Source organism: Hydractinia symbiolongicarpus, chromosome 6, assembly GCF_029227915.1.
Source record: "Hydractinia symbiolongicarpus strain clone_291-10 chromosome 6, HSymV2.1, whole genome shotgun sequence".
In the NCBI taxonomy this organism is placed as follows: Eukaryota; Metazoa; Cnidaria; class Hydrozoa; order Anthoathecata; family Hydractiniidae; genus Hydractinia; species Hydractinia symbiolongicarpus.
Genome location: NC_079880.1, coordinates 20,178,934 through 20,204,681, shown reverse-complemented (window position 1 = coordinate 20,204,681; position 25,748 = coordinate 20,178,934). Strand labels below are relative to the sequence as shown.

The window sequence follows — 25,748 nt, the reverse complement described above, 5'->3', positions numbered from 1 at the left end:
CTCCGGAAAACATTGACAAATTATTGACAAAAGCGTGGACAAAAATATAAACAAAATTATTGTCAAGAAACAGCAGAAGGCGGAACCTGCCCCGCCTAGTATATCAAGGGTTAGAAAGAGATCAAAAAAGAAACATTTGTAAATCTCAGCATAATTAGGAAATACGCAATACACAAATGCTAGAAATTAGTTATTGCATGAGTACGACCAAAGTCCTCTCCTGCATTTTTTTCCACCAGCGCAATTGCCATCATAATAGCAGCTTGACAGATAATCACGACAACCATTGCAATACTTTGTGCTACGGGTAAGCTTACATAACTGTGCGTAAGCGTAGCCATTTCTGTATCCTTCCTGGTATATACGAGATTCGACGTCTAAAGGTAAATAAAGTTTCATTACTACAATCCAGCGCGAATATATGAGGATCGGTAGCTTAGTCGGTAGAGTGACCAATGCATGTCAAAGAAGCCGTCGTATCTACTCTTACTAAATGTCGTTAAGTAATTCGATCCCTTCTTAATGCCGTTGTGTGTATTTGGAAGAAATTTCAAGATTGCTGAGAGCCTTAAAAACAGCAGAACCGACTTCGTAGTGTCTGGAAATAATTGTCCGGGTAGCCTCAGTTGTTGACTACTACTACTTTGCAACGAAAGATTGGTTTTTAAACACTAAAAATTTACTGTTTGAGCATACCTCTTTCTTCTGAGTAAGTGTTACAAGCGGCGACGTTCGCAATAACCGCAAGCATCACTACAACAAACTTCATCTAGGAAAAGAAAGTTTATACCAGAGTAATGTAAACATGATTTATTAAATTTTAACCTGTTAAATGTTAAATTTGCCTTGGCGTAAGCTTCCAATACCGGAATCTCTGACAACTTTTGTTGCTTTCTAACGAACGTTCCTACTCCGCCTGTGAAAAATTAATGAAGCTGGAAGCAGCTGCAAGAAGGTATAAATGACTTTTGCAAAAAAACAATTATGATAATTTGTTAGTAACTTTCTTTCTGAATTTATCAAGCAGTGTTGTCACAACACCTCATAAAGCTATTCCGAGCTTAATGAACTTAACATGAGCTATAATAAAGCCGTTGTCTGTCTGTCTGTCTGTCTGTCTGTCTGTCTGTCTGTCTGTCTGTCTGTCTGTCTGTCTGTCTGTCTGTCTGTCTGTCTGTCTGTCTGTCTGTCTGTCTGTCTGTCTGTCTGTCTGTCTGTCTGTCTGTCTGTCTGTCTGTCTGTCTGTCTGTCTGTCTGTCTGTCTGTCTGTCTGTCTGTCTGTCTGTCTGTCTGTCTGTCTGTCTGTCTGTCTGTCTGTCTGTCTGTCTGTCTGTCTGTCTGTCTGTCTGTCTGTCTGTCTGTCTGTCTGTCTGTCTGTCTGTCTGTCTGTCTGTCTGTCTGTCTGTCTGTCTGTCTGTCTGTCTGTCTGTCTGTCTGTCTGTCTGTCTGTCTGTCTGTCTGTCTGTCTGTCTGTCTGTCTGTCTGTCTGTCTGTCTGTCTGTCTGTCTGTCTGTCTGTCTGTCTGTCTGTCTGTCTGTCTGTCTGTCTGTCTGTCTGTCTGTCTGTCTGTCTGTCTGTCTGTCTGTCTGTCTGTCTGTCTGTCTGTCTGTCTGTCTGTCTGTCTGTCTGTCTGTCTGTCTGTCTGTCTGTCTGTCTGTCTGTCTGTCTGTCTGTCTGTCTGTCTGTCTGTCTGTCTGTCTGTCTGTCTGTCTGTCTGTCTGTCTGTCTGTCTGTCTGTCTGTCTGTCTGTCTGTCTGTCTGTCTGTCTGTCTGTCTGTCTGTCTGTCTGTCTGTCTGTCTGTCTGTCTGTCTGTCTGTCTGTCTGTCTGTCTGTCTGTCTGTCTGTCTGTCTGTCTGTCTGTCTGTCTGTCTGTCTGTCTGTTCTAATATTTTTGACTTCGGAAACAGGGTTACCATCGACACACAAAAGAAAGAAAAAACAGAACGGTCCCTTCGTCCCGAAGTAAGAGAAAAAATTGTAAAGGTAAGGCTCCCAAAAGTATATAGTGAAGAATTAGAGTTAAAAGTAGAAAAGCAAAGTTAGAAGAAGTATACAGTGGAGCTAGTTGTAATAAAGTAAAGTTGGATGTATAAAATAGAGGCTAGAGTTTGAAGTGGATTATTATAAAGGATTAGCATTCAGAGGAAGTAGGAATTTTGATATTTTTAGACGTTCAGTTTCTATGTCGCTAGAGCTACATGTTACTTTTTTATGTAGTACACTTAAAGTTATCTAAGGGAATCGCTTTTAAGAAAAGCCTCAAATAGCATATTTGTTTACGCTTTTTTGCATAATTAGGGTCTGTTTATTTCAACAATATATCTTTTACCAGTACCCCAAGTCCCACAATATTTGGATATTTTTTTATTATTTCAGACTTTTGTGGTACTTTTATCTGAATTTCTTTGCCTTCCTCGGGTAGCAAGGCAAACGTAGTACTGGTAGTAGTCATAGCTAAACTCCCCTCTGGACGTCCAGTGTATGCCTTCGTGCTCCGCTACCAACTTTCAGCCATTTAATTCTGATAAAACGTCAATCGTAGTAATTTGTTCGCAAAATGTTACCATGATAAACTAATCTATATAAGAATACAGAGACTGTGTCTGTGTGCATGTCTGTAACAGGCAAAGTGGATGAGTTTATTTTCCTTTGATGTACCTGAAAATATTACATGTTTTTTACAAAAATAACCAAAATACCAACAAGGCCGATCATTAATTTCTAATTTTCTATTGTTCTAAACAAATGGCCTATTGTTTTTAACCTAAAATCCCACTCATATATTCTTATAAAGCATATTCTTATGAAAGAAAAAAAGCGTGTACGTCTTTTTTGCCGGAAAAATCCGTGAGTTTTTGTATGTTCACATTTTAAATCATGTGATTAACATAAAACAGTTTATTTGCTGAAAAAAAACCCGTGATTAAAATAAAGTAATTTTATTCGTCGGAAAATCAAAGTTTCCCTAGACGACCAAAGCGGTCGTAAGTTTTTGAAATTCAGGAAGGTGAACGAAGAAAGTAGGTTTCTTGCTACATACATTTACAAATATCAAAGAAATACCTAATTTATATGTTGTAACACGTTCTCTAGTTTGATTTAAGCGTGAAGAAAAATATAAAAGTTAAAAGTGCAGTCAGAGATACTTCTTCAGAGATAGTTTATCAAAATAATCAAGTTATGGCTAGCCTAGCTACATACACTTTTAAAAGCAATTTTTAGTAAGTAACCTATTTTTCTACTACAATTAGGTTTTCTATCATTTGTCAATATAGCTTGCTAGTTAACCAGTTGATAATTTTCTTAGTTTTTTTTGTCAAGGATAAAGAAGAAACGACGGAGGTTAATACCAACAACAATGTAAAAAGTAAGCAATTTCAAATTAATCTTTAGCTAAGCTTTTAAACTTTTTAAGAATAATAATACTGTTTGCGAAGAAAATGACAAAACAAACTTATTCGTCCCATTAAGTGTTATTTAATTTGCAGTACAATATTCGGAAATAGGTACTCGACAAAGTTTAACTGTTTTCTTATTTTATTTTCCAGAACTTGTGGTAACTAGGTTGTGTATTTTTCTCCAATGTCAAACCCATTAGAAAGTAGTAATAACACTAACAACCCTGTACGTGGTTTTAGGGTTTTTAATAATGCTGGTAGGTTTGTCTTGCAACGCTCTGGAAATAACCAGAGGTTAGTAGGTATCATTATGGGCCAAATGCCAGCTCAACATGCTGAACTGCCACATTAAGTGCAGTTAAATCTCATACCACGTGCATCAATTAGTGATGTGTCTTCAGCTAGACGTAGACTTGCACAACGTGTTGCATGTTTGCGTTGTACTGAAACTGTTGAACAAGTCTACAGCAGGCGTTATAGTAATGCTGTAAGACAGACAGCAGTTCGTTATGCTGAAAGTAACGAGCAAGTTGCCAATAGGCGTGCTCAAGATGCTGAAAGGCAAGCTGCTGCACATCGTTTAGAAAATAGTTATCAGGCTGCCAATAGACGTGCTCGAGATGCTGAAAGGCAAACTGTTGTTCGACAAAGGCAGAAGTTCGAGCAGGTTGCAAATAGAAGACAAGATGTTCGCGCTCGCAGAAATGCCCCATATTATAATGTAGCACGTCAATATGCATTGCCTAATGTTTTTTACTTAGCTGTTATGGACAAAAATTGTGGGTATTGTCAAGCTGTAAAGTTTGAAAACGAAGAGTGTTTCAAATGCTGTCGCACTTGATAATTTGTCTCCTTACCCTGAGCAACTAAGGCAACTGTTAACAAATAGTGATACTGCTCAGGCACGCAATTTTCAAGTCAGTATACGTAAGTATAATAGTGCAGTTTCGTTTACCTTATTTGGACCAAATCCTCGTCCTCCCCCTGGCCTTGGACCACCATGCTTTCGTATCTGCGGTCAAATATGGCATCGTGTTGGGTATTTTAACCCATCTGAGGGCCAAACTCTTGTTTTTAACCAAGTTTATATCTATGAAGCAGATAGGGTTCTCAATGAGAGAATGGCACGTCCTGAAAATAATGACTGTAGAGAACAGCTTCTCAACTGAGAGCTCAATTTACTGAAGAACAGACAGCACTGGCCGATGCAGCTATAGAAGTTATTGTAAATGTTGCGAACAGTTCGGCCCATAATAACCGTTTGTATTATTTAGAAGGTGCTGGTGGCAGTAATAAAACATTTACTTATAATAACCTTATTTCCAAAATTTTAGCCATCGGTTTTAATGTTGGAACTGCTGCATTTACTGGTATAGCAGCAACTCTTTTGAATAATGGTACCACCATACATAAGTTGTTTCGGTTACCAGCTCCTATTTTAGAATACAGTACATGCAACATGACTTCGGTGTCTGCTTATGCTGTTGAGCTACGGCAAAAAATATTTTTTTACTTGATGAATCTTCAATGATTCCTAAGCATGCTTTTTATTCATGTTTGTTTTCTTAAAGGCATTTTCAACCGCGAACTTCTATTTGGAGGTAAAGTTGTTCTTTTAGGTGGTTATTTTTCACTGTTATTGGCTGTTGTAAGAATAGGAAAACCAACTGAAATTGTTGATATGTGCCTAAAAAGTTCTCCACTATGGCACTTGGTTGCATAATTTAAATTAACTTACAACATAAGAACAAGGCCAAGAACAAGAATTTGCAACATGGGTTCTGCAACTTGGAAAAAGTGTTTTACCAGTTCGGGAACAACCACCATTTCAAGGTGGAATTGAAGTGCCACCTAATTGTGTGTTACAACAAAATCAACGTATTGTTGATACTTTGTTTAGGGATTTTTACCCAGAAGATATGGCATCATCTGTAATACTAACACATGAAAATGATGATTCACTTATCATTATTGATAAGGTGTTGGCCTTGTTGCCGGGTGAAGAAAATTTTTTATCTCAGTGCACATGATGTTGTGTGTGATGATGAGGATAAACGGAATCAATATCCGGTAGAATTGTTTAAATAGTATCACACCTTCAGATATGCTTTATGTCTTAAATTAAAATTGGGTGTCATTATTATTTTATAAAGAAAAAAAACACATAAATAAAGGCTTATGTAATGGCACTCGCGTAATTGTAAGATATCTTCACGACAACTGTGTCGATGCTGAAGTACATACTGGCAATCCTATTGGAGACAGTTTACTTATTCCAAGGGTGCAACTTGCACCTTTGGAAACAGGTATGCCTTTTGTTTTGGGTCGCAGACAACTTCCATTAATGCTGTCTTATGCTATGACAATAAAGAAGACACAAGGTCAAACCTTTGAAAAGTTTGGTATAATGTTGGGCAGACCATGCTTTTTTCATGCACAGTTGTATGTTGCTTTTTCTAGAGCAAGGGCATTTAATGATGTTTGAGTAAGTATTGTTCCCTAATCTAAGCAAGGTTTTTAAAATGGGAAATGTTACTCTCAAAATATTGTTTACCGTCAAATTCTTTCATAATTCATATAATATTGTAGTAGACATTGATGCAAATATTAAAAGCTTAGCAAAAATTCAATATTTTGCACTTTATATCTATCTGCCATGTTGTACAAAGTGAAAGAGGTTGACGTGTTAGAGAAATTGTACTGAAATGCCCTTTTGTGCAACATGAGAGTGGCGTGCACTGTCCATGGGGGACATGTTGCTATCTGGTGCACCCATGACTTACGAATTTGTAAGGCACATCAAAAAACCATAATTAGGGTTCATAGCATCTTAAAAGTGCAGGGGAAAACTTAATTTAAAAATGACTGTCTTGGAGTTAGTGAAGTGGTAAAAGAAAAATATATTAGTATGCTTATCAGTAATTATTCTCTGAGTCATTTGTATTACTTTGAAAAAGTAAAAAAATGTATTTTCATGTGTGAAAGTAAAAAATGGGGCTGATGATACTACTCTTTTGCTAATAAATACAAGTTGCATTTTCAAAGTTATAGAATGTCTAAAGCTATTTTTAAATCCTAAAAAAACAGTAAAAACATTTTTCTGAATGCTGTTTTAGACATGCATCTTTTTTCTTTTAGGTGAAGTGCAAAGTCCCATGGCTTACCTTCACGTGATGCACTTCGTTAAGTAATTACCGTATAAGCGTATACATGTTTATTTAAAACACAATAAATTTTTATAAAAATATTATGACTTAATGAGTGACTAAATTTTAAAAATGTTTAAAAAGACATTTACAGTATCCTCAGTTAAGGCAGTGTTCACATATTACCTAATCGATTTTTCGCCTACTTTTTACTCCTCCCTTCCCCATATAATCAGTCGTAATCATTTGGTTGACCCCCTCCCAGAATTACGTCAACATCTACTTAACCCCCCTCCCCCCAAAAAAACCAAAAAAATCAGTAAAAAAAACACGAATATTAACAATTTTGCTTTTATATTTTATATGCAAGATATAGAATATGGCGAATAAAAACGCTTTAGATAGTTGATATTTTTCACACTCATGATAAAATATGCTGTTAATTTTTTATGATTTGCTTATGCCATCAAACTACTCCCGTCTCCCCCATAATCAAGGATAAGCAGTTTCGATGACCACCCTCCCCCTACTTGATTAAGTAATATGTAAACGCTCCCTAAGAGTAAATTGATTTTTACATTTCTTGTAAAGTCACTTAAATTCGAAGTGGTGGAAAAACTATATGTAATTACTAACTTCTAATCAGCAAAGAAGTTGAACCCTTTTGTGTTTCTACATGTACTGCTTACATGCTAATTATGAACTAAAAGCCAGGGCATGGACCCAGTCGGTGTGTTTTCAAAGTAGTTTTGTACAAACATTTATATAGTTATTGTGTGTCTCTCACTTATTGTGAGAGACACTGTTGTAGATTGAAGTAGTAAATAAAGGGAGTATTTAAATATTTTTCACATTGTTAGGCACAATAATAAAGAGATATTCGGAAATATTTAATGAGATACCCGAACTTATCAACATCTTTTGTCAACAAACAAAAAATTATCAATCAATGCGAAGCGACCAAGAATAATTCTGATGTTCTGTGTATCCGATATGTTTAATAAAAAAGATTCATGTTTCATTTTTAATTTTTCTCTGGTATGTTTTTATATTTATATTTTATATTAAAGAGATATTGGAAAACTTTATCAAATTTCAAATAGGTGAAGATCCACTGTCACATAATTTTAGATGTCCAATTTTATCTGTTTGTTGTTTTGTATTATAGATGTTGATAAAACCTCTTAGCACTACAGCTTAAAATGTTACATTTCTTTTTAGTAAAAATAATAATATGGATAATGATCCACAAAGGGAGGCTGTCCTCCTAAAAAGTCCGGAGGTCTAGGGGAAAGGTATGTTACATATGGTCAATCTTTTATTTAACAACTTAAAATTGTTATTTTCCGTATGTCCTTATTATCATTGTTTTTTAGAATATAATAACAACAAGCACAGACATATAATACACGCATACATCATACGCACATTTAACAAGCAGGAGGTATTGTTTTTATTGTTAGTAATAGTTTTTATTTTTGCTAATTGCATTGTTTTTTATAACACAGAGGGGTGCAAACGGCACAAGTGCCAGGTATCTTATTGTTATCTTTGTTGTTATTCTTTTTGGTTTTTATTAACCACATTAACCACATCTTCAACTATTTTTCTATTGTTAACACCTCGGTCCCTTTTATTGCTTTACAAAGTAAACTTTTATGATTTGCACATTTATTTGTCAATCTTATAACCTTCTTTTACACAATGATTTGTTGGCATTTGTTTTACTACATAAGAAAATAATATGAATTTCCATTTTAATTGACTCATCACATAACTAAAGGTAATCAGTTTTGAGAAATCTGGCAAGCAAATCCTCTGGCAAGCAAATCCATAGCGTGGCTGCGTTTTTTACCGTTCGTTAGAGATAGAAGTAATGTCATTTATTGTCTCAGGTTCTAGTATTAAAGAAGAGGCGAACTGCGCACGGCACGGCTGCGGTATAAAAGTTCATGATGACTGTGTTGGTTTTAAAGACCAGTCCGACTGGCATGGTCAGCTCTATAGTATAATGAATTAATATACATGTTTCAGCCATCATAACAGAAAACATTCTAAAAAAGACTAAGAATGTTTTGATTGCATATATTCGTAGGGTTATAAATACTTCATGTTTTTGACATGAAAATGGTAAATTTTTACCTAAAACCTTGCAGAACGACATCACACTAGACCCAAAATATAAGTCTGTTAAAAATACCAGTTTTGTTTACATCTTTGTGAGCGCTGAATATCTTAATTCAGTATTTTTACGTACTTGCCAAGCGGGTGGCTGCATTATAAAACAATTGAATACATTCCTCCTTATTGTGATGATCACGGGTCAATACGCACAAAATAATGAATCAAAAAAATGAAAGATCAAAATAGGAAAAAAAAGTGGAACAACTTGCGAAGAAGATTTTTATTATTTTATCCTACTGAACGTACTGAACAAATTGATATTTACTCTGTGAGTAAAGATAAAAGTAATTATTCGTGAATAAAAATAAACCCACCATATTGGGCGTTCGATTTGTTGTTGAATGTTCGCAGTCTGTATATTTATTCAAATTTGGCGCCATCTTATCATAGCAAATTTCATCGTTCTAAGCTCGTAGTATTTTGTGAAAAAAAGACTTAAAACATGAAAAAAATATTGTTGTTGGTCATAACAGATATTTCTTAAGGTTATATAAAACGCGTTATTATTACAGTACGTAAAATATGCTCAGTATAGATGTTTTTATTTTATTTTTACTAGTAAGTACATCCAAAAACTACTTATTTTCATCCTGTACAGCCATGACGATTTTGTAAAAATGTGGTTAGGAAAATATACAGATACTTTGTTATGAAATATAGTTATTTATTTGTTATTATAGTAGTTACCCTAGTAGATTTTAGTATTTAAAAATCTATAAAAAATTTTTCTCGCTTAAAATTTATTTTCCGGCTGCCGCAAATTAGTTTTTTTCTTCGCCTCTCCTATATCTTTCCCTTCCTACTGTTGTTGCCGGTATTTGCATACTTTTTCTGCTGTAGAGATATGTTATCATTGATCCTATAGAATTTTTTGTACAGTATAATGGTTTTTAATTACATGAAAAGCATTATTATTAACATACATTTAGTGCAGAGATGTTACAAAATTGATCTTGGCTAATAACCTTTCAGCACACGGTGATATAGCATGATATATCGAATTCTCGAAGAAAAAAATTTTTATAGTACACATTTAATCTATGATAAAACTTATCCAAAAAGCCATAGGATAGCCATAGACTTTAAATACTTTGCACGGAAACATTTGTCCAGATTTTACATTGAAAACATTTCTATGCTCAAAGTATCGTTCAATTTTGAAGGGCAGCAATTTGTTAAATTGGCTAAAATATTTGCATTTTTTAAGGAAAAAATCAATCAAGCGCAATATTGTTAGACGAACATCCGATGCAAGGATGGGTATTTAATTGTTAATGGGATTTTTGAAGACTTAAAGCGCTGTCACCTGACGTTTTCTGCACATGAAATCGATTTTCACACGAAAGTAAAATTACGACAAACTCAATTGTGATGAAAGAGTATATCAAAAAGATCTTTTGTCAGTACATATTCAGACCAAAATGGGGTCAGAAGTTAAAAAAATTTCATTTACGTCCAAAACTAGTTCATCATGTGAATGAAACGTTTGTTTTCCGAAATTGCTAGCAGACCTACTGATTGGTGGCTTTGTGATAGAGATTTGCTTCCAGTGCTGTATGTCGTTATTTAAATGCCCAGAACTAGCATGAAGTGTAAATTGATCCTTCCTGCTTAGCGCGCAGCATGACAATTGGATTAATGCTTTGGGTGTCTGACTACCTGAGCGATTGCTGTGCTTGCATGACTTTGTGGCACAAATGGGAGCTTATAATGAGAGCTTTAAATACACTAAAACGTCTTTTCCAGGACCCTAGAACAAATAATTGCAACTAATAATAATAAAATTTTGAACTGTTTTTATTTCATAATAGTGATTCAGTTTAGGTCTATGATTATGTGGGTGCTGAATACAAGATGTGTGGTGGAGAATGAAAACAATGTGGCTAAACAAAAAGCATTGCTGCAAATAAAAAGAAATTTGCGAAATATAAAAATTCCTTATTAAAAACAAAACATGTTGTTGAAATTGTTGAAATATAAAGGAGACAACGATTACAACAGCCTTAAAAGTAGTTGGTGACAATATAAATATTGGTTTAAATAGGTGTTGAACTTAATAGCTATCGACCAAGCGGTAAAATCACAATCCTCCCTATAGAGAAGATTTTTATCTAATTAATTTTCTCTCTTTGATTGGTTATCTACACAGATATAATAATTCTGTGTTTAAAAAACATAAAATTATTATTATAAAATCCTCACAATTATGTTAGTGACTAATGTGTCTGGAACTTAAGAATCTAGACTTTGTTAATGGCACAAATCACATCTTTAACAGGTTTGTTATCCCTACACCTAAAATCTCTTCAAAAATAATTTTCTAATAACTTCCAAGATACAGACACAAATTATTCAGACCTGTATAGTGGGATACATTATATCACGCCTAAAATAGCAGAGGAGTAATGTAAGCATAACGTTCATAGCTACAGCTACGAATATGGCTGCGTATTTTAGAAACATCAATGACAAAAGACCACCTAAAATACTTGCTGTCTGCTTAAGTATCCCTCGTATTCCTTCTAAATAACTTTGGTTTTTCGACGAAACGAGCTTGACAAATACAACGACTAAGAACAACTGTTCGCCTAACTCGGCAAAACTTACTGCAGTATTGTACAACACTAGTATTGCAATCTTCATGTCAAAGGTAAGGCGAACATAAACAATAATATATTGACATATTAGTAATGTAATAAAAGAAAGTTGGCTTAAAATGCCAACCCAATAAACATGTACACCACTCAGTTTGATTCTAGCACCTACAAGACACAGCAATAGGACTGCAATACTTCTGAAAACTAAACTGATAGCCACAGTCCCGTAAGACATTGATAACACGTCCAATATCAGTACTGGAAAATTTCGACCAAATGCAACCCCGAGAATGAAACATGAAATCGACATTGCGAAAATAAACAAAATAATTTTGGAATGTAAAGCTTTCTTTAGTATTGTCATTCCTTCGCCGCCTTGAACTACGCGTTTTTCGGATAAATCTTCCTGGCAGGATTCTGATTCTTTTAAGTCAAATTCTCTTGAAAGATCATGCGCAAAACACATAACACCGAGCTGTATAAAAATGGTAACGAACAGAAGAATTATACCAGATATGTTTCCATACTGAATTAGTACTTGACCAAAACGGATATTGAGTTTTGCAAACGGAAGAACAACACAAGGTCCAATCATAAATCCTAACGTAGAAGCAAAAACCAGATATGACATTTTGCTTTGTACATCTTTGGATGGGTATGATCTAGCTGTTTCTCCTATAATTAAAGGTCTCGATATAATCACGCCTCCATTTAAGAGTTTTCCAACAAAAGGAAAAATTGGAGACGGTATGACATACAATATGCTCCCAATCATGGCTATAAAGTTTAAAATAATAATGATCATCTTTGTACGTCTTGTTTTGTCGGCATATCTCGCAACCACCGAAGACAGCAACATGGGTGGGATATAAACTGCAATGTTTATCAAACCATAATATAAGTCCGGATTGTCAGTTTTGATGAGTTTTGTCAAATAGATCCATAGCGTAGCTGTATTTGCACTTTTTTCGAGTCCTCTTAGAAAGAAAACTGACATGTAAACAAGAAATGTTGTTTGTCGTTTTTTCTTCCAAGTTTCAATATCAAATACCTCTTTCATGGTGAACGCGTATGCTGCAGATGATAAAGCTGCTAATGTCGTCATTGATCATCTGCTTACATACCGTCTCTTTTGTTAAGATAATGTTCCATTGTTTCTCGAAATCATTGTTGTTACTTACGTCCAATACAATGAGCAGCTGATAACCTTCCAATGCGAATAAAAAACAATTTTACACGTTTGGTTGTTTGAATAAGATATTTTTTAATAATGACATTCTCCTAATAAGGTGTAAAGTTGAATGTTGTAATTCTCTAATTTTATATAATTATATTTTATTACTAATGTTTTTCTTTTACAATTGTTCTTTAATTCATTCTTTATAATTATTTTTTATTACCCGGGTGAAAGAGCGGCATATTTTCAAAAATCGCACAATGTGATTGGCTAAAACTTACGTCATAGCGGGCAATATTCCACGGTATTGCTCGCTACCATAGCAACCATGTTTAAGGTTTTTAATATGGTAGCATTAAATGTAAATAAAAAAACAAACGCGAAACTGAAGTGAAACTTTTTTTTATCTTTTAAAGAATTCTATGTTGTGGCTACAATAAAAAACCTGTAATGTTTACACGATATTCCATTTAAAAAAATATATTTTTAGTTCGAATGTACGTTCCATATGGGAATAATTTTTTAAAGATATGGTTTCTACATCCTGCTTATAATGTTATATTTTTGTCGCAATATGCAGTACCCGGATAATAATCCATGTAATAACTGTTTATTTCAGTCAATACCTTCGAATATTGACCTCTGTCACGTATTGCCCTCACAAGCTTGGGCAATACTCTGACATCGGCCAATATTTACCGGCATTGGCCTCATAAACAGTTATTATAGGGTTAACATTATGTAACATGTAGTAATATGTATTTGCATCCTCCTTCCTAGCTCCCTTCTACGCCTTTGATATTCAGACTCTGGGTCTCTAATGGCCCTGGTCCAGGCTGATGAAAAAAACTTAGAAATGGGTGGTGGTGTCAGTTACTTTATCCCACGACATTAAATCAGTCAATTGTCCCAAGCCTTGACCAATTAATCCAATTTGGGGTTGATGATGTCACGTAAAACTCTTTAACCGCAATAAAGCACATGATCCTATACATTGACTTGATCAGCGCTTCGTGATCTACACAACAATGGGGAGGGGTCACTAAAGTTTGAAAAAATATTTTGAGGGGGTTCGGTATAGCTCACGAGAAATTTTTTTTGCAAATTTTATCGATACATCGCGAACTTTCGCAAATGTCCGAAAATTATTCCCGCAAAAAGTTTCCTTGCGGTAGACAATATTATTAGAAGAGTTTTTTAAATGACACATTGTTGGACATGTCCTGCTTTAGATGAGTAATTTCTAATGGCGCAATTTTAATTGGGACCTTGAAATGACGTCCGCTCTGGATTAATGTCTGCTATGACGAAATGTCTTTTAAATAGAGACTTTGGTATAAGAATTTTACCGTTATTTCATCTGCTACAAATGGCATCTGCTATAAGAAGTTTTCTCTGTAACTAAGATTCACTAAGGCATTGTCTACACCTTTCTTTTTGATTTACAAGATTACAAAGTACCTTTTAAGGTGTTTTTATTCTAAAGGCACAATTCCTTTTTGATCGTGGGATAAAAGGAAAGACAAAATTGCCAACAAAATTATCAAGAAAAGACAAGTAATAAATTTAAACGTAATACAGCTGCCCATGTCCATAAATATGTAAGTTTAGAGACTCGCTGGGCTATCAACCACGTGATTATCCGTTTTGTTATTCCTATATCAGCCTGTCTACTTCAGGCCGTTTTTTTAATCGGATGCAATTAAACTTACAAAAGTTTTACTCACATCATTCTCATTACATTTAACTGTTGTTAGTATAAAGAAACATGCAGACGAATATGGTTTGTTTGCTCAACAGGAAAAAATCGTATTAATGATCTGTCTGTCAACACTGAGGCGAACATAGATAAATATCTTAAAAAATATTGCCGCCTATCTGTTTAGTTATTGTTATTGAATAATATAGATATTATCATGTCATGATACTATCTATATTATTATATCAATACATATAAACAATTATTTTTTGATAAAGCCAGCTTAAGATTGACTTAAGGTTTCTGTGCAGTAAATGTGAACACCATCGAGGTTGATTTTAATACCGGAACCTTGATGGCATTTGAGGTTAAAGTTTTGTGGCTTTTTCTAACCAGTAATGTAGATTCTGGTGAAAATTACGTTTGTTCGTTTATTTTTGATTTCCTAAATCTTTTGTCAAGAGGTGGTTTTTAAACAAATCGTTGTGTAGAAAGTCTATGTTATGTGCTAATCTTCTGTTGTACCGATACCAGCAGATTAAAATAACTGTATTAGCAAAATTAAAATTTCCTTCTTTGATTTAAAATGACGTTATGACGTCATTACTGATACTGAGTACCCCATTTTGAAAATTTTGATCACAGATGCTTGTATTAAATTGTCTTTATTATTCTGACAGGTTATAACTATAAATATAGTTAATCATTTTCAACAGGCTACGCCATTATTGAAGTTGAAGGAAAGAGGTGCTTAAAGTTGGAAATGTGCTTGGGAAATGAATTACAGCACTACACCAAATTAAATTGAAATGAAACAAATAAATAAAATTGAAAATAATATTTTGTTAACTTGTCAATGCTGCTGACAAAAAGCATATTTTGGCGTACCTGTTTCCACTTGGATATGAAACAATTACATCACCATCTTCATCACAACCTGATATTGATCCCATTTCTTGAAGTGCCCGAACCAAAAAAGCTGAATGTAAATTTTTTTCCCATTTTTTAAAACGACATTTAAGTTAGAAAGAGCTTCCTTTAGTTTTGGACAGGTATTTGACCTAATTCTTGCCAACAATTTGTCATACTGAACATAATTTTGGCATTTTCAAGTTACCCGAAATTTTCTTGAAATAATTGAGCAATAATTCTAAGGTTTCTGTAGGAAAATTGATGATGCTTTTCAAAGATTTTTCATAATTTAGGATGTCTGGATGGTTTCTAAGTTGTGGAAAGCCTGTACATAATGTTCCATCATGATTAAATGCAACCATATAGTAACTTTAGAGGAGTTGCCTTTTCTCTCATTACTTCATTTCAACAAAAAAAGTTAAATCAAATATTACCTCTAGCATACCATACGTCCATCCACCATGGCCTAACTGCAAGGAACGTACAAGTTCGACATGCAAATCAATTCTGACACAATCACCAACTTTCCAAGCTACGGCTACTGTGTCTGTCTGTCTGTCTGTCTGTCTGTCTGTCTGTCTGTCTGTCTGTCTGTCTGTCTGTCTGTCTGTCTGTCTGTCTGTCTGTCTGTCTGTCTGTCTGTCTGTCTGTCTGTCTGTCTGTCTGTCTGTCTGTCTGTCTGTCTGTCTGTCTGTCTGTCTGTCTGTCTGTCTGTCTGTCTGTCTGTCTGTCTGTCTGTCTGTCTGTCTGTCTGTCTGTCTGTCTGTCTGTCTGTCTGTCTGTCTGTCTGTCTGTCTGTCTGTCTGTCTGTCTGTCTGTCTGTCTGTCTGTCTGTCTGTCTGTCTGTCTGTCTGTCTGTCTGTCTGTCTGTCTGTCTGTCTGTCTGTCTGTCTGTCTGTCTGTCTGTCTGTCTGTCTGTCTGTCTGTCTGTCTGTCTGTCTGTCTGTCTGTCTGTCTGTCTGTCTGTCTGTCTGTCTGTCTGTCTGTCTGTCTGTCTGTCTGTCTGTCTGTCTGTCTGTCTGTCTGTCTGTCTGTCTGTCTGTCTGTCTGTCTGTCTGTCTGTCTGTCTGTCTGTCTGTCTGTCTGTCTGTCTGTCTGTCTGTCTGTCTGTCTGTCTGTCTGTCTGTCTGTCTGTCTGTCTGTCTGTCTGTCTGTCTGTCTGTCTGTCTGTCTGTCTGTCTGTCTGTCTGTCTGTCTGTCTGTCTGTCTGTCTGTCTGTCTGTCTGTCTGTCTGTCTGTCTGTCTGTCTGTCTGTCTGTCTGTCTGTCTGTCTGTCTGTCTGTCTGTCTGTCTGTCTGTCTGTCTGTCTGTCTGTCTGTCTGTCTGTCTGTCTGTCTGTCTGTCTGTCTGTCTGTCTGTCTGTCTGTCTGTCTGTCTGTCTGTCTGTCTGTCTGTCTGTCTGTCTGTCTGTCTGTCTGTCTGTCTGTCTGTCTGTCTGTCTGTCTGTCTGTCTGTCTGTCTGTCTGTCTGTCTGTCTGTCTGTCTGTCTGTCTGTCTGTCTGTCTGTCTGTCTGTCTGTCTGTCACGCAAAATGATACCACAATACAAAAAAAACCCGGGCGAGCCCGTGAATTTTTTCACGATCCATCGACTTTAGCGAAAATTACCGAAAATTGCGAAGGTTTATGTAGCAAAATTTCACGATTTTTCAACCTTTTGAAACTTTCTCCCCGCGAACAATTTTCCGCCTATAGTTCGACGGATAGCATTCTACGAGTAGCAGCTAAATTCGCGTCATCGTTCGTAAAGTGGTTTTTAAAAACATATGGCTACATACACACATTGATTTAAGTTAAACTAGCTAGCTTTTGGCTGATACCTTTTGAGACTATAGCCAATAAGATATACATATACTAATTATTTACTTCCACATTTATAGTTGATGACCTCAAACGAAGGTGGAAAAACTTGTGGGATAACATAACTAGATGCCTAAAACGGATAAATGACTCTTTTTGAAGCGGAAGAGGTTCCTCAAATACACTAAAGTATAAATTGTAAAACCAATTATTGTTTTTAAAGGATACAGTAATAAAGAGACCGACATGTACCAATGTATCTGCACCAAACTGCATATCATCCACCGAAAAACGTTTCGACGTCACTCCAGAAATGCAGTCAGAAATTTCAGAGGTTCAGATACCTGTACTAATGTAAAGTACACCAACAACGAATCCAAAGAGGCAATCTTCTATTGGCTCAAACCTTCTGCCCGCAAAAATTGATAAACAAAGTAAGCTCGACATGATGTTGGTGGATGCGTTATCAAAGACCTCTGAAACACAACATGAAGGGAAAGAGAGCAGTAATGAGTTATTTTATTAGAGCATTGTGAAAAGACTTCAAGACTACCACCAAAGAAGAACAGACAAGCAAAATACGTATTCAAGAAACCCTTTTGGATCTTGAATGTTGCGATGAATAAACATTCAACATATAACTGTTGTGTTGCTGACATTTTGTGTTTCTTTTTATATATATATACTACTTTACGATACAACATCTTTATTCATTTTGACAAAATATACAATATATTTACCAAGTTAATGTTTGCTTATACATCTGCTTGTATATTTAAAAATTTTTTAAAAAAAATTCAACTTAAATTAACTTTTATTCTTTCTTAACTTTTATTTAACTTTACCTTCCCAAAAAAAAATTTTTTCGAAATTATGCCGAAGTGTACATGTTTTTAAAAGCTTCATGTGACTTCTTTGTTTATATTGTTTTATTATTTTTGTTTGTATTATTATTGTTACTAAATTCATCGTAATTATACGATCGTTTACAAAATTCATAGTTATTGCTTTTTTTCTGTGTCACTGAATTTCATGACGTCATCATCAAAAATGCTGACGTCATGAATTTTTTCTCACCAAATTGTTTATTAATACCCGGACAACACTTATCCAACGGACAACAGTTGTAGAAATTAAACAGGAGTGGTCAAATCGCCCCCACAAACCCCTCCCCCCCAAAGTTCTTTTAGCATGTTGTGTGATTTATTTACCCATAAAACCCTATGTGTCAAAAATCACGATTTGGAAAATATCTAATTCAGTAATTCATAAAAGAAAACTCATATCAGTTTTGCATATTATCCTTCTACATTAGATTTTATAAGGAATATGGAAAATACAACTTTCAAAGTGTGAATCCAATTCTGCAAAGTTTATTTCCTTTGGTATTGCATATGGTCCTCCCTTCTCCCTACAATATCCCTAATGTCAAATAAGACTAGTAACCTAAATAATGGTTAGCTAGGTAGCTACACTTGCAGGCTTTAGCTAACATAAGCTACAGTGCACAGCTAGCCAGTTTAATATAAAATAAAGATTTTGCTAGGTAGTATATAGTATACAGCTATTTATACTATGCAAAGGAAAGTAGCTATGTGTATATCGATTAGAATTTTTTTTGCTTCCTAGCTGGTCGTGTTAGCTTGGCGGTGGCTGGTTTCATGCAAGCTACCAGCTGTTCTCATCCAGCTACATCATCTAAACGTATAAACATAAAAAGTATAAACAAACTTTACGCAAACCTTGGTATGGTACATTTCTATAACAACGTTTCTCCTTAAATAATTTCATAAAGGTTCATTTTAAATCAAAAAGTGAGAAAAGGCTAAATATAACCCATTTGGTTGTCAGCTTTAGTTACTTACTTACCAGATACTTCATTAAAAAATGCGTTATAACCCGCGACCGTAGCTATAATACATGCAGCTTTATATATGTAATTCACTACACGAAAAACTAAATTTGTATAGTGAATAAATATGTTGATATACGCATATCCTATATGTATATCCTATATCCTATATGTTTCGTATTTCAAGTACTGCCCGAATTTTTCCCGTTTGTCAACGCTTATGAAGAAGTGACCATCGGACGTACGGAAGGAAAGTGACGATGCTGGTCGTTCCATGGCTTCACCATGCGCTTACACACACACGCACGCAAAGCGAATTAATATGTAAATTATATCCGTATTTTGTGTGTTCAAAATAGCTGTGTATGGCTATATTACGTATCGTCCATAGAGTAAATAATTTGCTGACAGGCGAGCCAATGAATTATTCCACAGGTTACGACTAGTGTAACCTATAAGACCTAATTGCCGGTTATTACTGACTGCTAGAGAAAGTTGACACGTAACAGTTGTTAAAATGTAGCGTATATATCTGGGCCATGCGTTAATAAACATTTGTAACCGTTTCTATTGTTTAAATAAGGTTTGTAGCAGTAGGAATATGAAATGATGATTAATATTTTTGTAACAAGAGCGAGTGTAACTTTAGTCTAACAGAGCAAATAAGTTTCCACCCAATGCCTTAAGTTATAAGTCTAGTAAAAGCCGCGATGTACTTGCTATGTTGTATTAGCAATAAGATATTTCTTCGCCTTTTCACATATCTTAATTCTATTCCTGTCAATAATTACTTTGTGTATCCGGCCTTCCTTGCTTATTTTATCAGAACATTTGAGAAATCTGACAGCAGCCCTTCATCGCTAAATCGTTTTAATGAAACGTTTGTTCTTTTGCAAACCTGCAAAGTGTCAATTTTTACGTTCTTACTTTATGTTCCTTTACTTTATGTAGCTGCAATGTTGATCAGAAAGTTACAAAAATTTTCTCTATTTCCAGATATTTGCTGACCGATACTCCGACTAGCGTATGTTTAACGAAAATTGCCAAGCTACACATCTCCCAAAAAAGAGTATTACCTAGGCGATGCTGTTCAGTAAATTCGAGGAATATCTAAAACTGCCTACTGCGAAAGATAATGAACAAGATTACAGCTAGTGTGCCTTTGTAAGTTACCTAACTACCTAGTCTGGTGTTTAACAACCAGGAAAAATCTACATTTATGCGTTTCTTTTAGACGATTAAAACTAATTACAAAATACGTACAGGTTAAGTGTAGAAGGGTTAATTAAATGGCGCTAATCTTATTTCTCCTGTGCATCGTTAAGTAACAAACCGAAAGAAATTGATTAGTTCAACTAATCAATTTCTTGAAATCAACTAGTATCGTTTATCCATGTTAACATAAATAAGCGGTAGCGGGATGCTTACTTTTTAGGTAGAAAACGAATTTTTTTATTGTTACTGAATATAATGAGCGTACACAATAATAAACCTTATCTATTTTCCGTGAAAGGTTTTTAAGCCATGCTTTTACCGCTAAGGAAGAGGGAGAGAAAGGGGGGATATCCTCGTCATAGAACTTAGTACAAATACCTATCATGACATTAAAAATCATGCCTCAAATGGTGACTGCCGGCAATAAGCATTATTTTCGTACGTAAAATGAAATTTCAACCTTTTAGCCATTATCCATTTACGTAGTGAGGCGCCAAATAGCCAAAGTCCCGATAATAAATTGACAACGCCTATTTTTGTGTCCTAGTGTTAATGTTATGCATTTTTCGTCTCGTTTCCATTCGGCTTCAATTTCTGCTATAGCGCGTGCACTCTTAGGCATTGAAGAGTATTGTTGTTGTTGTTGCTGTTGTTGTTGTTATTGTTGTTGTTGTTGTTGTTGTTGTTGTTGTTGTTGTTGTTGTTGTTGTTGTTGTTGTTGTTGTTGTTGTTGTTGTTGTTGTTGTTGTTGTTGTTGTTGTTGTTGTTGTTGTTGTTGTTGTTGTTGTTGTTGTTGTTGTTTAAAAGGAAAAAAACTTGAAAAAGAATTAGCGAAAATTTCTTCCTATGAAAATTACTTTTCCCTAAGGTGTTGTCTAAACAAATACATTTTTCTAATGGATTTACTTACTACCAGAATTTCAGCGACATAATTGTTGTAATTTTTTGTTCAATCTTTCTAATGGTATCACACGCTTCCTTTTATGACAATACCAAAAATCTAATATTCTTATCTCATTACTATTTTTCTAAACAATGGTTCTATTATGCTTAACTAAAATCCCATCCTGATACTTTATAAAGCATATTCCTATAAAAAATAGCGTGTAATGCAATATTGTGCAATTGGTCAGATACAATTCGGAAAGTCTTCTTGTGAAAAAAACTTTTTTTGTCATTACAGACACCGTTTTACTTAATTACTTTCATTTAAGTAGATCCTCTTTTATTTTATGCCCTTTGTTTTTGAATCGTATTTATTTGATGAGACAGTCCCCGACCTAATCTAAATAATGGAATTAACAGATACCCATATGCCAAAGACTTTTATTGGTTTTACGTCAAAGTTATTTTGTATATTTCTTTTTTTTAGCTATTATATTGGAACATTTTAATTCCATTACCTACTAAGAATATGACACAGATTGGCAGATGAATTAATTAGCTAGTTTCACGAAATTTCCGCTACATTTTGTGCGACAAAATAAGGTGCAGAATGCCTGAAGAAATATAGGATGAAATATTCTACATATTCATTGATGATAGATTTGTCGACGCAATCCAGTACTAACCTTCTAAGATTATTGAATCTTAAAACATTTTATCCAACAATTTGGACAACACCCAATCCGATTTTTCCTTTATTTCTCAAAAAACATTTAATGCGAACATATCGTCCTACATTTAAAAATCGGAGTGTTGGACTCCCTAGTTAACAAACTAACTATTTGGGCTATTTTAATTCAAATATACATTAGTGTTGATTCAGAAAAACTGAGTTTTATTTTTTGAAGTGGCTATCAAATTTACAAACTCATTCTTTATACAACGGCTTGACTTAGTAGTATATTAAAATGAATTATGTTTTACATTAATAATTGTTGCAAGCTAAATTTTGCAACATTCCATTTTCTTGTCACACATCAGTGCTAAATCTCACAAATTAAATATTATGAACAAATGCCGTAAATACAACAAGAAATATCGCATTTTGTAGTTTTGCTTCTAGCTATTCTGTAAATGTTTTCTTTCCTAATAAAGTAAATCTTACACGGCCTACCAACTAGTCTTGTATACTTCTAAGTTAATTCAGTGTGCTTGTGAAAAACAATGTACGCATGCATTCTTCGCTTACATTGACGTTATTCTTCCTATTAAAGCCATTACATTAAACTTATAACTTTGAAATCACATGATTTGGAAATGGGCGGTGGTATGAGTTATTTCATTCTACGAGATTAAATCGGTCAGTATTCCAATGTCTGGGCCAATTAACCAGATTCAGGATTAATGACATCTTAAAAATATCTTAGAACCGCATTATCTCTGTAACCGTTCGTCTAAAGTGCAAGATCCTATACGTTTACTTGATCAGCGATTTATGTTACATACAACAATAGTAAAAGTCACTAAATGTGGCAGATTATTGATGATTTGTTCAAAATGTCTTTCTTTAAACGTCTCTAATAAGCGGTTTTTTCCATGTATAAATCAACCAATAAAAAATCAAACTCACAATTTAAAAACAAAAAAATATTTGTTCAACGTTACAAAAACATATTCCAGTTGCTGACAAAATAGAATAATACACTCAACCAATAGATAAAATATTTTTAAACTTAAAAAGATGATAAAATGGTAAAAAAAATTTGGTATAATTCACGAGAAGAATTTTTCGCGAATGTCTGAAAATTGAGTCCCGCGAAAAAATTTTCCTTAGGGTAGAAAATATTATTAAAAGAATTTTGGAATGACCCATTAATATAACTACCTATAAATAAATAAGTAATTTGAGAGATTTGCAAGATTAATTTATCTGTTTTGTTATTCTATATCAGCCTTTCTAATTTACGTTGTTGTGTCTTTAAAGTTAGACCTAATCTGAACATCCAGACGTTTTGCTTTCATTTCTTTCGCTATAATTTTGTTAGTGTAAGAAAATTTGCTGTCGCAGAATTAAATATAAATTGCGGACATGAAACACAAGTTGGCTGACAGGAAGCAGGCAACTAGCGTTTAACGTCGACAACTTTTGAAGACGTAAAATAAATTGAATTAAAAAAGCTGCTGTTAAGGTGTCTCCTTATGTGAGAATATATTGAAATATAGAATTTTCAACAACTTACAGAAATCACAAGTTATCTAGACCTGTATAACTGGATGTAGTAAGTCACACCTAAAAACACCAAGAAATATTAGCAATATGATATATATAACTAAGGATATTAAAATAGTAGCATCTTTCAAGAACATCAATGACAAAAGACCTCCTAAAATGCATGCCAGCTGCTTGATTGTTCCTCTTATTCCTTCCAAATAACTTTGGTGTGTCGATGACACAAGTTTGACAAATGAGATGACCAAAAATAACTGGTCGCTCATCTCAAAAAAAGTTGCAGCAACCTTGTACAGCACTAGCATTGCAATGTTTGAGCCAAAGCTAAGCTGAACAGAGACAAATATATACTGAAGAACTAATAATGTTATAACTGAAATGGTAATTGAAACTCCAATCCAGTAAACAGTTGTGTTGCTGAGTTTGAGTCTAGTACCTACAATACACATTTTTAGAGCAGCAATGCTTCTTGAAACTAAGCCAATAGAAACAGTTTCGTAGGACATTGATAACACGTCCAATATTAGTACTGGGAAATTTCGACCAAATGCAACACTGAGAAGGAGACTAAAAAATGTCATTGAAAACATAAATAAAATAATTTTTGATTGCAAGGCTGTTTTTAAAACTGATATGGCATCAGTGCCTAAAACTCTTTTTGTTGCAGAAGACGCCCTATTGCTTCTTTCTGATTCTTTTAAGTCATATTCTCTTGACAAATCATGCGCTATGAAAATAACACCAAGCTGGATGATAATGGTAACAAACAGAAGAATTATGCCGGATATATTTCCATATTGAATTCGTACATGACCGAACCGGATATTGAGTTTTGCAAACGGAAGAACAATACAAGGACCTAGCATGAATCCCAACGCGGATGAAAAAGCTAGATACGAAATTTTGCTTTGTACATCTTCGGATGGATATGATCTTGCCGTTTTATTTATCATTAAAGGTTTTGATATAATAACACATCCATTTAAAAGCTTTCCAACAAAAGGAAAAATTGGAGACAGAGGTATAACGTACAAAACACTGCCTACCATGGCCAAAAAGTTTACAATAATAATGATCAGTTTTATACGCCTTGTTTTGTCGGCATATCTCCCCACCACAGACGATAGCAACATCGGTGGGATATAAACTGCAATGTTAATGATTCCATAGTAGAAGTCCGGATGGTCATTTATGATGAGTTTTGTCAAATAAATCCATAATGTAGCTGTATTTGCACTTCTTTCGAGTCCTCTGAGAAAAAGAACTGACATATATACAAACAAGGTTGTTTTTCGTTTCTCCTGCCAAGCTTTAATATGAATTAAATCCTTCATGGTGAACGTCGGTTGTTTAATCCAACGATGATGCTAATATTATTATTTGATGATCATGTTGTGAGTAATCACGTGCTGTTGATGCTGTCGGAAAAATATTCTATTATTTTTTCATCCCCATGCAGTTAAATTGTCTTCAATAACAATCTTTTGTTATAACTTGATTGATAAAATCTTAGGAAATGCAGCTTTGTTTACACTTTATTTTTTATTTTTATATCATTAAGAAGTAATAGAATGATAGTAGTAAAATGACGTAAAAACACAAATTAATATTCAAAAATTGATCTAATAAAATCAAACTAGTTTTACTTTTTTTATGTCAATTTTTGGTCAGAACCATATTATTCTAAAGGTAATCGCTAGCTGTTCACTTCGAAACTCATAATCATCATTTCATTCGTTTCAAATGTTTTTATGCGCGTAAAAGAGAGTAAATAGTAGTGAAGAGAGAATTTTGGGTCCAACAAGGTCAACGAGTTTCTAAAATGAGTGATTTAAGACTGTCAATTTTTGAAACTTGATATGCAAAATGAAGTAATTAAACTTTCCTGAGAAGTATCCGTGTTCATTTTTAAATAGCTTCGGTAGCTCTCAAAATCCGTCAATTTTAATTCGTTCAGAATTGTATAATATCATTCTCTTTCATTTATTTCTGTGATGGAGCCAATCTGCCACCCATTCAGTTCTGTTTTTTCTTATGTGAAAGAATAAAACTCATTGAAAAGATTAAAAAACTTAAAATTGTCTCTTTTTCGTTCATGTCTGATTGTATGATAAATTAAATTTAAATTGTTCTTTATATATTGCATCGTGTAAATATACAAAAAAATTTAAATCAATTTAAGAATTAAATAATTATTGCCCTAAAATTTTCACGTGTATTTTTTATAACAATTTATTGACGAAAATTATTTTTCCAAACTATAGGGATTTCATAACAATTTATGTTTTTAGCAACGCCTTTTGTGTACTCGAAATTATTTATTTTTTGTTATTGAAATCGAAGCTGGACAAAACAATTAATGAAATTGTAGAGCTTACGTCAAACCATTTCTATATAACATTCTCTTTTGTATGATTGTACCGGCACATTTTAATCTTACTTCTTGCGCAGCTATTTCATGCTAGCACGCAGCTAATTTAGGACATCGCCTAACTATTCCAGGCGATTAGGATGTTGTGTTTACTTTTTTGGTTAAACATTTAGCGTTATTTTCGTGGCAGTTTGGCTTACTTGTGGTATCCTAATCGTAGGGGAAAATGTTATATTAAGGGGGGCGCAGGCCAGATATTTTCTTTAAACAAATAGTTAGTAA

The 25,748-nt window shown here is 34.3% G+C and overlaps 1 protein-coding gene across 1 annotated transcript; it reads right to left on the bottom strand.

The window, feature by feature from the left end:
- Positions 1-9,762: 9,762 nt before the first annotated feature.
- On the bottom strand, positions 9,763-12,431 carry LOC130648165 (uncharacterized). Its single transcript, XM_057454202.1, has 3 exons — positions 11,088-12,431; positions 10,389-10,498; positions 9,763-9,913 (listed from the first exon to the last, which is right to left on the bottom strand). The coding sequence occupies exons 1-3, from the start codon at positions 12,429-12,431 to the stop codon at positions 9,763-9,765; spliced, it is 1,605 nt and encodes a 534-aa protein (XP_057310185.1).
- Positions 12,432-25,748: the final 13,317 nt, after the last annotated feature.

Coding starts and splice junctions, on each gene's coding strand:
- LOC130648165 (XM_057454202.1), bottom strand. CDS start 12,431: ATGACGACATTAGCAGCTTTATCATCTGCAGCATACGCGTTCACCATG. Junction 10,499..11,087: donor TAATGTATCCCACTATACAG/GTCTGAATAATT, acceptor TATTATTATTAG/TTGCAATTATTTGTTCTAGG. Junction 9,914..10,388: donor CAAGCACAGCAATCGCTCAG/GTAGTCAGACAC, acceptor CAAATATTTTAG/CCAATTTAACAAATTGCTGC.